At 44.6% G+C, this 12,815-nt stretch overlaps 1 protein-coding gene across 7 annotated transcripts in view; it reads left to right on the top strand.

Moving 5' to 3' along the window:
- Positions 1-12,815, top strand: part of LOC117611916 (protein groucho) — an 81,686-nt gene that overhangs the window by 26,126 nt on the left and 42,745 nt on the right. For 2 of the 7 annotated variants that reach the window (XM_034340386.2, XM_034340382.2), the window contains exons 3-4: positions 1,236-1,299; positions 8,576-8,620. The exons of 1 other annotated variant lie outside the window; for it this stretch is intronic. In XM_034340386.2, the coding sequence (XP_034196277.1) occupies positions 1,236-1,299; positions 8,576-8,620 (109 nt within the window). Of the gene's footprint in view, positions 1-1,235; positions 1,300-2,802; positions 2,867-8,575; positions 8,621-12,815 lie in introns of all 7 variants that reach the window. 4 more of the 7 variants (XM_034340385.2, XM_034340381.2, XM_034340384.2 and 1 more) reach the window with 3 other exon arrangements.

The following is a 12,815-nucleotide window of genomic DNA, read 5'->3' as shown; positions in this document are numbered from 1 at the left end:
TCCGCGTATTTAATGTCACGTTGAACCGTTCACCGTGAAACGGCCTCGATAAGGCATCTTGTAAATCGTTGCACCCCGTCAATCTGAAAATAATTAATGGGCTCCGAGTTGCCGGTCGCGCAACCGGAATTATCGTTCGACCGATCGTTAATATCGTACTAATTTATCGTTGACGAAGCAACCGCGATCTGGCAAGCTCTCGGAGTTTCTCAGCTCGAATCTCCACGTTCTCTTTATCGTGTCCCCTCCTTACACGGCAACTGAAATCCGCTAACGATTGACTGAATAATTCACTTCTCCCCTTTAAAGGAGCCAACGCGTAAAAAGGAGTGTCTCGTTACCGATATCGCGTTCACAGATCGTTAAACGATCGAAGAGAGTGGCTGCTTTACGGTAGAGACCGTTCCGTACACGCGATACCGTTCTCCGTTGTTCATCGGTGAAGAGCTACGTCAGGGTACGTTTTCATGTGACGCTAAGAGCCATGAGTTTCACTGTCGTGACAGTGTGCGATTTACCCCCCTAAACGTAACGTTACGACTTCTAGTTTTCACGACAACAAAAGCCGTGTCATTAAATATCGCGATTTACCGTCACGTGAAAACGTACTCTTAGGAAGGTGGATTGCAATTTTACGGTTCCCCGGTTGGAACGTTAACGATTGAACTACGTTACCCGATGCACTTTCGCTTCCGTGATTTCAGAATCGATCGGTGAACAATAATTTTGCCAATGAATTTCCGTGAACAGGCCTCGCGAGGCCGTAGAATTTCACCTGGCCAATTCAGTCACGATCATCTTGGTTCTGAAACATTTTCGTGGACTTTCTATTCGATTACGAATCGATAATTTGACGATCAGTTGATCGAGCGTAGAGATGGCAAAGGTACGATAGATACGTCTTTCAACGTACGCGTTGGCTGTTCATTTACCATGACGCGTTTCACGAGCGTGCTTATTGCATTATTATTCTTCGTTCAACACCGCCGTGGAAAAGACCAACGACTGTTTTTACTCCGTTCGTTGTCGCGAATTAGCCGGCCTTCTTTTCTCCATTATATTCCCCTTTGTTTCCTACGGACGTTATGATTTTTCTCGTTAGTACCTATTGTCGTGATGCGCGCGTTTTAATTTAATGTCGCGGATACGACGACGAGCGGAGAGACAGACAAAGGTTTTCCGTGTTCTCCAGGGTTGCTGGATATTAATGTTGTGCTCTTGTTCCCCTTCTGCAGCCTTAAATTGGAGTGCGAGAAACTGGCCAGTGAAAAAATAGAGATACAGAGGCATTACGTGATGGTAAGCCGCGAGGGAAAAGAATCTGGGGGAGAAAAACCTAGATTACAAACCGCTTTTCTTGCATCGTGCTTTCACCTCTTTTGCTCGCCACGGATTCGTTAAAAGAATTCCGTATTGTGTAATTAATTTGTTACGTGCGTTCGTGTGGTATTAATGAAACATTTTACAACCCCTTAACCGAAGATGAACATCATTCTAATTTAATCTCTGTCGTTTCAATGTTGTATCGTTTACGAAACGAAGTAATATATCGATCGAAACGGTTCGAATCTCCTATTTTCCTCGCTTTCAACGAGTCATAATATACGGCTCGTTAAATAACGATACAGGGCTTTCGTTTTGCGGCGATAATGAAGCGTGTCGCGATAATAGGATCGGAATGCGAGCTAGCTGAAACCGGTGGACGAAGAAAAGTACCGTAAAACATAATGCTCGCGTAATCGGTGTTATAACGCGGGCGAAACCGAGAAGAATTATCTCGATGTCCGAGCTGTTGCTGTTCGTTCGTAAAATGTACTCGTAACACGGCTGGAAACGCGTACGGCATAAATGCACACAGGTGAAACATTTTGCAGGAACGGTGTTGCTCGATGCACTCAACTATTACCAACACCTACCCTATTTATTATACGAACGGAAGGGAGAGAGAAACAAGGGGGGGGTGGATGCAATTTTGTAGGAACACTGGAGGCCGGCGGTAAACAAAAATATGACGCGGTCCCGTTGTCGTTAAAAAATTACTCGCACCGTAGAGGGGACTTTATGTGCGGTCGGTCGCGTCGTTTCGCGGCGTATTGCCGGCGTGCCGGTTCAATGGAAATTAATTTTCCATTTAACGCGCCCTATTATTTCGGTCGAACGGTGGCTTGTTACGTGACGCATCGATAAAGATCGATCGTTCCCATAGACGAGAAAGTAACGTTGCACCGGCTCGTTCGAGCCTGTTCCGATCTTGATCGAAATTCACGTTAAACGTTCATATCGACTTATACGACGTCACAGAAAAATATGTAACAGATATTAAGTTCGATCGTGTGTTCCCGGGGAACTCTTGGCAAACACGCGACACACTCGATTTCCCTCGTTCCAGATGGGACTCGATCGAGCGAAACAAATTCCCTTCTTCGCGATTTCACGGGGCATCCACGCAATTGCACCGCTTACCGATAGTTTCCGATATACGGCGATCCTATGAACAGAAACAATGGGGAAACGTCTGCAAATCGATTCAATAACCATTATCGATGTTCGTCGCGACCGCGGTAATTAGGTTTTTAACCCTCTCTGGGAGTGAGATAAAATTGAGTTTATCAGAAGAATCTCTGTAATAAATAATTTCAATTTATCCTTTTCGGAGAAAGGGAAATATAAAAAAGAGAACGTTAGAATCGTTGAATTATATTGTATCGTATATCCCGTCCCATAAGCCCTACAGCTTTTGTATGCCGCCTGCATTTACTAATATTTTGCTTAAATGTGCGTTTTCCTGCTTGTTCTGTACAGTATTAAATTGGAGCTGGAGAAACTCGCCCAGGAGAAGACGGAGATGCAACGCCACTACGTTATGGTGAGTGAAAATCTTACGTATCGAAAGAAAAATTGCAAATTTTATCAAATTTACTACGCTGTTTCTGAGATTTATTCGAATTTGTGCCAGGAGAAAACGTTCCCTTCATAATTATTACTGGATAGTGGCTTTTTCAATTACCTAAGACATACCAAAAACATGCCATAAATTCTTCCGCGTTAAGTCGAGTAAGAACTAGCCAATCAAAGCGACAGTGTTTTAATGAAAGAACCATGCTAGACGTCGACCTTAGAACCCATCAGCTATTCAGTCGACCCGCTGAGCGGGTTCTTCTCGCGCGGTTTCTTCGTGTTAGCTGTTACCTTCTCCTTTTAAGTCGGTCTCGCGTGCACACGCAGCCGCGTGCATGTACGCGGCTTACTTTCGCCTGTATATCTTCATTATTGCGATGCAACGTCACCGTCGTATGCGTCTTCATTAGCGGAAGATACAAGGTACCCGACCAAGTAGACAGAGCCGATGCCGTGTGCAATTCCTACGGGGAGGGTCACAGGTCGGCTTTGAATTTACGCACCGTGTGAACTGAACATCGCGATGGGAGATTTTAGGCTTTCATGTCTTGCTTTGTTACAGTTTATTTTATTTAAGGCTCTCGAATGAAGAATCTGTTTTCTTTTCCGTGTCGCGTTTTCGAGGACGTAAATCGTGATGAGCTCGTTTATACGTGTTCATATTTCTGTCTATTTTTGTACACATTTTAAAATTGTAAATTGATTTCCGTGAAGCGCACGAAAGAAGGTAAATTACAGGCTGGCAATTCAGCCAGAAATATCTAGACGCTAAAGAGGCGAAACGTTAAACGTCAATAGACAGACACGTGTTAATTCGCGTGTACACGAACAGGTAGCCGCGTCGAGTAGTTCTGTGTAACGTAACAATTAGACTGTAGAACGGCAAAGTTGTTGGTGTAGTTAAAAAAAAAAAAAGGAAAAAGGAAAAGGAGAACAAACAGTAAGGTTCGAGTCGCCGTAGTTTATTGTCTTTGGCCGATATCGCGGTTATCGCGGACACGCGGTAATTTATAAGCTACACTTTGCGGTCGCGTTCGATGCAAATGACTTGATATAAAATGCACGCCGGTTGCTTGCGTGGACGTGGCACTTCCGTCGATTCACGGAGCAAGGAGATTAATCGGCCGATCCGTCGGACGAAGCAACGCGTCTCCGTCGATCGATCCTTCTCCAGACGATCATTATTTTCTCTCTCGATTCCACGCACGTTTCCTTTCGTTGAAATTTATGCGGCGCGCATCAAATTCTCGTATCTCGGCGAAAAGTCGTTTCTGTCGTTCGGTGCTAAAAAAAAAAAAAAAGCTCGTTTCGTTTGTCACCGGACGATGAATCGCGAGAAAAATCTGCTCACCATTTCGCACCGTCCCGCATCGAATCGGGATTCGAATCGATCCGGACGCCGGTCATTTATTATTAGTCGGGACGGTATCATATTACGGCGTTTTGTCATTCATGATTAATCATCGAACACAACAAGAATTTATTGTATTGGCTTCGATTGCACGGTTAGCAACAGGTACATGCGCTTGTCGAACATACGCACGCCCGTTCGGACGCGGTGTCTGACGTGTATCGAGTGACTCGTAAACGGGCCCCTAATGAATCGGCGGCGGTTTGTACGCACACGTAATTGGAATGATTCAGGCGGAACGTCGAGCCTATTCGTTATCGCTTCGTGTATCGCGCTATCTCGACCAGACGAAACGTCATTTTAACTTGTGAACTATGTTAGACCACCGTTACGCTAGAAGAATTTACCTTGTTATTCTTTACTTCATATTTATCCATTCTATTAAGTACTAATTACGATTCAAAAGCTGATTAAATTGCGGCTCTCACATGTATTTCCTTGAGCAATTCCCTGAGTATTACCCTTAGAAGAATTTAAAATAGTTAAATGTGCGCGAATTCATTCATCTTCAGAAACTCGATCTCTTAAAAGGAACGATAAGTCCAGTGAATGTACAGAGTGAGCTTCTCACGTTTTATATTCTCGATTTTCAGCAATGAGGAGTCTAACAAGTTAATTAACTCCTGAATCGAATCGATACTCGTTGATCCGCGTCACAAGTTGCACTGCAAAAATAAAAAAATAATGATATTTACGGCAAACGTTTAATTTTCCGGTGAATATGAAGTCGTCTTGTTTTTTCGCCATGAAATCACCGTGCTTTTCCGCTCGCGGCCGGTTTAAAGGCTTTCACGTTTATGCATCGCAAGCAAGCACGGTCGGCACGTTTTATATTCAAGCGGTACGTAAACGACGGTAGCCTCGCGTTTCCTGCGATTTTTCTTCGTGGAAAAGTAATCGTCTCGGCTCACCGAACGTGTTTTCTAGCGTTCGCGAATCGACTCGTCGACTTCCGTTCACGGATTTGTTTCCTATGGCTGCGGTACGTCGAACGACGTGTTCCGGCGTCGCGTTCGCGAACAGGATGCTCGTACGACGTCGTTACGCGACGATATAGCCTGGCCACGGGGCATTACGCTTTTACGACTCTTTCACGTAATTGTCGAGCTCGTGAACTTTTACGACCACGAACAACGCGCAAGAGATCGCCTCGAAGCGTATCGTTCGTCCGCGTCCGGTGCTGTTTCAACGCCGCGGTGCATCGACTACTTCGAGATTTTCCAAGTTTTCCACTCGTTTTCAGTAGCAATCCAGTGAACGTTCAGCATTCTTTCCGCCTTTGATCGACGTTTTACTCGAGGGAAATGGTTTTCGGTTTGCCAAGTTACGTATGTGTAAGTTCCTTCTTCATTTTTCGAACACACAGACAAATGTGCATTGGTTTAGATTAAGGGAGTGTTTTTTTTTTATTAAATCAAAGAGAGAAGTGGTAGGAGCAAATCGAGGGCAAAATTTGCAAGTCGTACAACCGACGAGAGAGGACCCTTTATGTAAGGGTGTGTTCGCAACAAGGGTCGTAGCATCGAGGGAAGATAAAAAGGGGGATAAGGGCTCGTGAAAGGGACGAGACAGCACAGAGAGGTAGGGTCCATTAGTCTTGCGTATCTCGTCACGGTGCAGATACCGATCGCGATCGATATCGCTCGTTTATTCGAGAATGAAAGCGTTGGTCGGCTCGTTTCCAGGACCAAAGGGATTACGATTCCGAGGGTCGCCAATACGACTCGGTTCATAGTTTTCTCGGTTCGTTTCCCAATTTTATTTTTTTTTTTTTTGTTTTATCTCCGAGGTTTCATTCTCGTTCGAATCGAACGGTTTGAATAACGCGGGTTCCCAACGTGTTTTTTAATTAGACACTTTTAGCCGCGAAAATTTGAAAAAAATTCGGAGATTGAATTTCTGTCTCTAACTGGATAATATGAACACGATGATGCAGCATAAAACTCGATAGGGGCGTAAAGCTGGTTCAATTTGAAGATGCAAACGATTGTGGGTTGGAGAACGAATGACAGAGATAGGGGGGAGCTTTCGATTCACAGGGTTTAATGGCTGAACGACGTTTATTGTCGCACGGTTTTATCATCTCGTTTGATTCGAATCTTGTCCCCCTTGTTCGTGACATTCCGCTTCCGTATTAAACGCGTCAACCGTGAGTAATGTTTCCAGCTCTGCGATAATCATGATTCTGACCTCTGTTCTTTCCAAAGTATCCCTCAAGAGAAGAAGTGTATTAATTAAAGGCTAATTACCTCGTCGAGACACGAGAAGAGACCGTTCCAGATAACTGTGCCGTAAAAGTTTCTTGTCTTCCGTCTTTTGCTCATACTTTTCCCTCTTTTCTGATTCCTAAATCGTCTGAAATCCCAGTGACGACGAATTAACTTGACATTTAGAACGCCATGATGTTCATTCGGAAAGAATTCAGTTCTTTCATCGTATATGAAAGAGACGGATTAATTTCTTTTTATTTATTCGTTATTAGAGGCACAAAGGAGAAACGATTCGTTGCTAATCGACTATTGAGACTTTGACCACCCTAAAATTCCTGTAAATGGAATATTGAGAACCACTGACCGGTAGGTGAATTAGTTAAAGCATACCTGGGATGGGGTCTTGTACACACGATGTAGAAACGATATTACGAGAAACCGGTCTTGGATGTCGTGTACACGCACAAATCCGCAGGTACACGTGCGTGTGTACACACACACACACACACACACGTACGTACACAGAGAGAGATACTTAAGTTGAGCAGACTGTTCAGGGGGTAGGTAGAGCGATTTCTCGTTCGTTTTTCTCATTTTCTCCGTGCGTTTATCCTCCTTCTTGGCCGGGATCTCGCATTACGGCTCAATTTGGCCCGCTTTTCGTAATCTCGTTCGATCGATGTAATCTCGGCTCTCGGCAGCCGTGTACCAGCCCTAAAGACCCTCTTCGTAGGGTTCTTTTAGACGTTATTACGAATTCGAGCGGCATCTCGGTTTAGGTAACTCGATAATTCGATTAACCCTTGGGAATCTTTCTGCTCGGCTTAACCGGCTACATCGGGATCTTTTTCTTTGATATTTTGCCCATCGAACCGTCATTTCGTGTGCTCTCAAATTAGGAGTATCGGAAAAGGCTTGCGGAGCTATTACGCGAAAATATACGAAAGTATTCGAACAATTAGAGTGAATCAAATCTATGGTAATTTAAATCTTGATTCGTGTAACAACTTAGAACCTAAACTTCGAGCAAAGAAAGTCCTGCAATAGCGAGAGCGTAGAAAGAAAGTTTAATTTATTAACCCCTTACCTTATAATATGCAGTCGTACTTGTAACATAACTTGCAGATTAAACGCAATAAATCCTCAAAATATTTGTAATACACTGACGGTATTTGCGCAGTCAAGGATCGTTAAATGCGAGGTACGCGTAATATTTCAGCTTTCTTTATTTGCCTTATAATTGCCGAGAAAGTTATAATACAAGGAGTTAAAACGTTAGGTTCTTGCAAATCAAATACTGGATTTCGAAAGGTAGAAAGTCTAGCACGTTCTGACGACAAAGGTTTATATGGTTATTTAAGCTTCAAATTGATGTAGCATAAGTATGTTTAGCGATATTTTTATATCATTAAATTATACTTTCTGTGTTTCGTAATTTACCGTTTGAATATATGAATCACTCGGTACAATGAACAGTGTACGTGCAAGGTGTGTTCAATTTATTCGAAGCAGAACTATCATCGAGATACTCAGCGGTTTGAGCTATCAAGTGTAATTGAATCAGTAGTTGCATAATAAGCTGCACCCGAGTGCATTCAATCAAACATTCATTCCTGTCCCCCATTCGAATCTCTTGGTTCATTTACTCCCTCTCAGATTATTATTTATCGTCCAACTCCTGGCACAAATTCGTCGTTATCTCGATTGTCTTGCATCTCTGTAAACGCGTGATAAATTCATTAAAAGTGATTACCGAAGGAAATAATCGCAAGAAGCTGCATAAAAATGAACTTAAAAGACTCCTGGCGTCGGGTTTCGTAAAGTTGCTGTCTACGTAGTTTGCACGATTTTCAACCTTTCAAATAATTTTCTGTTGCATGTTGTTCGCGTTCATTACACGATCGTATGAAAATGTGACCGCTTTAATGTACGCCGCGCGTATTGCGCAAGAATCTCGCGTTAACGCTTGTACAAGCACGCTTCTTTATATTCATTCGCGCCACTTTATATCTCTCACGTCTAATATATCGTTCGTTTTTTCTTTTCATTCTTCCAGTACTACGAGATGTCCTACGGGCTGAACGTGGAAATGCATAAACAGGTAAGCCTTCTTCGTGTTAATTTGAAATTCAAATGAGTATCATCGAACCGCGACGATGGAAGCGGTGGAAATCGTGTGTATACGAGTTGTCCTCTTCGTGATCGCACGGATACGCGGCGTTGTACGTGTTGAACGCACGTGCACCGGTAGCTCGAGCACACCGGGTATAGTAATTACTTCGTTGATTTAACGCGTGATAGGCCGAGGTGTCTCGTTGAAATTTATGTTTTCATTCATGACGCGAACGTGCGCACTCGAGCGAACAATATCCCGTGCGGCGACTTGCTAATCGCCTGGCCGCACGGTTTCGCGCGTGGCCCTTAATCCGAAATTAAAGGGAGGCGAATTGAGTCGGCCAGGGGAATTGAGATTAGGGAGACAATTCCCAGGGGATCAACCGGCTATTGAATAAATATGTAAACAAGGTAATAACATGCAAATTGCACCGGAGGGAGGAAGTCTCCGAGCCTCTTCTTCCAGCGACCTTTCGAATTGAGAAAAAGTGGAGACCGCTCGTGGCAGCCTTTTTATTAGGAATTATTGAGGGGATTTCGTCGATTTCCCCAGACACGGACCTGGGGAATTCTTTTGTCTGTCGATTCAACCTTTTTTTTTTTTGCGTGGTGGTATTTTTTTTATAGAAAGTAAAGATAATACGATACACTTCATTTATAGAATTTGCGGTCTGTTGTACATTTATTCGATCCTGTATGAATAATATCGTTTTAAATTCGAGACTCGAACTCGGATTTTTCATTTTCTTTTCACATCCGCCTATTCGACTTTTCCGCAAATTCTTTCCCGTCGAACGTAATATTCGAGCTGCACGGAATGCTAACGTTTGACGTTACGTTTACATTGTTTGCGCAGGGAGGAGGTTCTCTTTGTACGGGAAATTGCGTTTCGCCAGGTTTCCTTGAGATTGCGACACATTTCGAAACGCGATATCTCGACTGGATTTGTCACCGGTATCGAAAGAAAAATTACGCAACGGGTATCGGATGCTGTTCGCTTCTTAATGGTCCGAGCGATCTGTTTGTCTAGTAAACAGGCAGAAATAGAATTGGAAGTGGTTCGTTTGATATCGTGAGAATTTAAGCGGGAGGAAAAGTGGACGCGTTTCGGCCGACGGAGTTCCCGTGGAAAACACATTCTCGATATTAATAAAGACAAGGACCGTCGGGGAATTTGCATCACAAAGATCGTGACCGTCGTGTTTTTCTTGCGCCCGTCATCCATATTCATCGCGGCAATCGGCCGATTTGAATTTCCCGTTTTCTCGTCCCTCGATCGTGACCGCCATTGTAAATATACCGATTTTTCTCTCCTTCGAGGCACCTCTTCTCTTCTCTTTTCCCTGTACGATTCTCTCGAGAGGGAAAAAAACGGCATAGTCCGACGGTATAATTTGTTGGCGGCGAAGAGTACCAAAAGCGGAACGCTCTCTCGAGCAGAGAAACCTCGTATTTCATTTCCCGCTCGCTCATACGGCATTCCAGTACGTTAATGTCGTCAATTACCGTACACGTCTTCGTTCGTTTTTACCGTCGATTCATTTACCAGTCCGGATCATGAAAATTTATCGAGTGAACGAAGCGAAGAGAGAAGGAACCCGGTTCGACGCGCGCGTTTCATACGTTTCGTCGTCGTCGTTGACATTTCGGCGGGAAATTTCTTTCCTCGATCCGCGTAGACAGCTTCCTGGAATACGACGCGGATCAAACATCGAAACTCCTGACACGGTGAAACGCCTCGTATCTGGTACATCCAGATCAAGGAATCTCGATCGTGAATTCACGGAAGCGGATAAGTAGCCTTTCTCCATCTTCGATTTTTCCCTTCTTACCTCGGTCTTCTTCTGAACACAGCTACGTAAGCCAGCTTGCGCGTCGACGTGCCAGGAATAATGCTCGCGTTTATTGAATATTTAGCAGCCGGTCCCGTTATTCTCTCCCTTTCTTCGACTCGCCTTCTTCCGGCCGGATGCACCCTTCAAATCGTAAATCGACCTTCGAAACCCTCTCGACGAGAGGGTTCATCCATTGTTAACATGAATTTTAAACTGACGACGCTTTGGACGTCTAGTCCTCTATGTAGATTACGTGTTCTTTAATTTAAAAATCATTTTATAAATTAGTCGATCGTGAAGGTGATCGAAAATGGAAAGGAGTCGAAGGTTTTGCGCCGAGATACACGGGGATACGGTCCCCAGGGAAAGACAGGAAGGCAGGGTTACCTTTTTTCTTCCTGTCAGATGGTGCGCGTTACACGTTCGATAAATCCGGTGAAGATTTACACGGGTTCGCGTACACTTTATTTCGGCGAGACGAAGTGGAACAAGGCCGGGAGGAATTTTCGTCCGACTGGTCCCGTTCCCTCGATACGCTTGTTCCGATAAATAGAATGAATTATTATCTCGCATTGATCTTCCATCGAATTTCCATCGAACCAGCCCGAAAGATCGGACGGCGTATAATCGTCGGCGCTGTTTTTCACAGACTGTTCGAGTTGGCCAAGCGTTGCGCAACGCGACGAGTTATGAGAATTCACGGTGTCCATTGTAAAATTTCGATGCCGGACGTGTCGGAGGCTGTTTACACGATCGTATTTCTGCGGCCCGCAATTTCGTGCCCGATCGCGTTTATAAAAGCGAAGCCAGAACCACGTATCGGTTATATTCGATTAATTGTTCACATTTATGACGAGCTACCGTTGTCGTTCACCCTGGATATGAAAAAGGAAGGGGGGAAAAAACAACGAGAATGGGATGGAAAAATTGGCAACGCGAACGAAAGGGTAGAAGAAGAGAGGGTGTCAGAGGGACAGTAACAGTTAGGAGGAGGGTAAAATAGAGTGGGTAAAATATCGAACGGGAAACGCGTGGACGTTTTCCAATCGAATTTATCGGGCGTGTATTAACGCGGCCAGTCTGGTAAGTGTCTGCGAATGGCGGTGTAAACGCGCTCGATTTCGCTCGGATGTAATTAACGTCGAGTAATTCCCGACAATTACCGTCATCATCGTCATCCATCAGGCCGCGGTCGACCTGTTACGTTTTCCTGGTTATATACCTGTACGATAATTGTCGTCTCGAATCACCAGTTTCGCATCGATGCGCGCGAGCCACGGATATACATATACATGTACCGGGCTCGTTAAAACAAAACGCGATCGAGTTCGTCGAAGCGTTGGCAATTCAGAAACGAGAACAAGACGGAACGAAATTTATTTGATCGCTTGTTAGAAACCAGCCATAGTAGCTTGGAAAATCATTCCCTCCACCCGTTGTAATCATATTGTCACGATCTTTCGCGATCGGTTTGTCTGTTGATTAAATTTTCGTTTGTTTCCCTTTTGTACACGGCTCGCTTTTAACTGATCGTACGCGTCGCGTATTATCGACGTTAAACGATCGCGCGTTTTTTATTCGCGGCAAGCGACGCGTATTGTAAATGTTTTCGGGCATTACTCTCGATTTTGCTAAAGCTATTACCGGCGATTCCCGCAGCTGCAATACGCGCGTCGAACAGTCGGAAAATTCACGCATGAAAAGTACCGCCGGCCACCGAGAGTGATTCGATTTCGTTGTTTTGCGCTCGACTCGTTGCTTCCCGCTGCTCCCTCGCTCCACCCTTCGCACCCACGTTTCCGCCGCCGACCACCTACCCTCAGCCCGCGCCGTGTTCAGCCCCGTATAGTCTGCTCATTATTCATTTATCGGTTTAACGAGTACATCCGCGAAAAAGCGTTGCAAAATACCCGACCGGTCGATACCGCGCCACGCCATGCCACGCCGCACCACCCACTCCTGTATTTTCTCTACTAATTTCCTTCCTCTACGGATTTCGTGCATTACACCGTGATTTCGCGTATCGCGATTTTTCCCAGTTTTCCGTCCCCTTTACGTGTCTCCCAACGCATCGCGGTGAGAATTTACTTCGTTATTTGACCCTCGAACAACGACGATGGTCATCAAGAGACGTCGTTACGCTTCGCGTAATTTAGCAATGGCTTGGAAATCAGAACTGAGAAATCTTTCTGCTTTTTCGATCGAATCCGAGCGAGATTACGACGAGTCTGAATGGACCTGGAGCGTTTATAAATCTAGGATTCATCGCTGCTCGGTATCCTTTGTCCCCCGTGTTCCCTTGGTCCAAAAAAGAAAAAAAAAAATGGAAAAAAATTATACGCGTGG

Source organism: Osmia lignaria, chromosome 10 (genome assembly GCF_051020975.1).
Source record: "Osmia lignaria lignaria isolate PbOS001 chromosome 10, iyOsmLign1, whole genome shotgun sequence".
NCBI lineage: Eukaryota > Metazoa > Arthropoda > Insecta > Hymenoptera > Megachilidae > Osmia > Osmia lignaria.
This window is presented reverse-complemented; position numbering and strand designations above follow the sequence as displayed.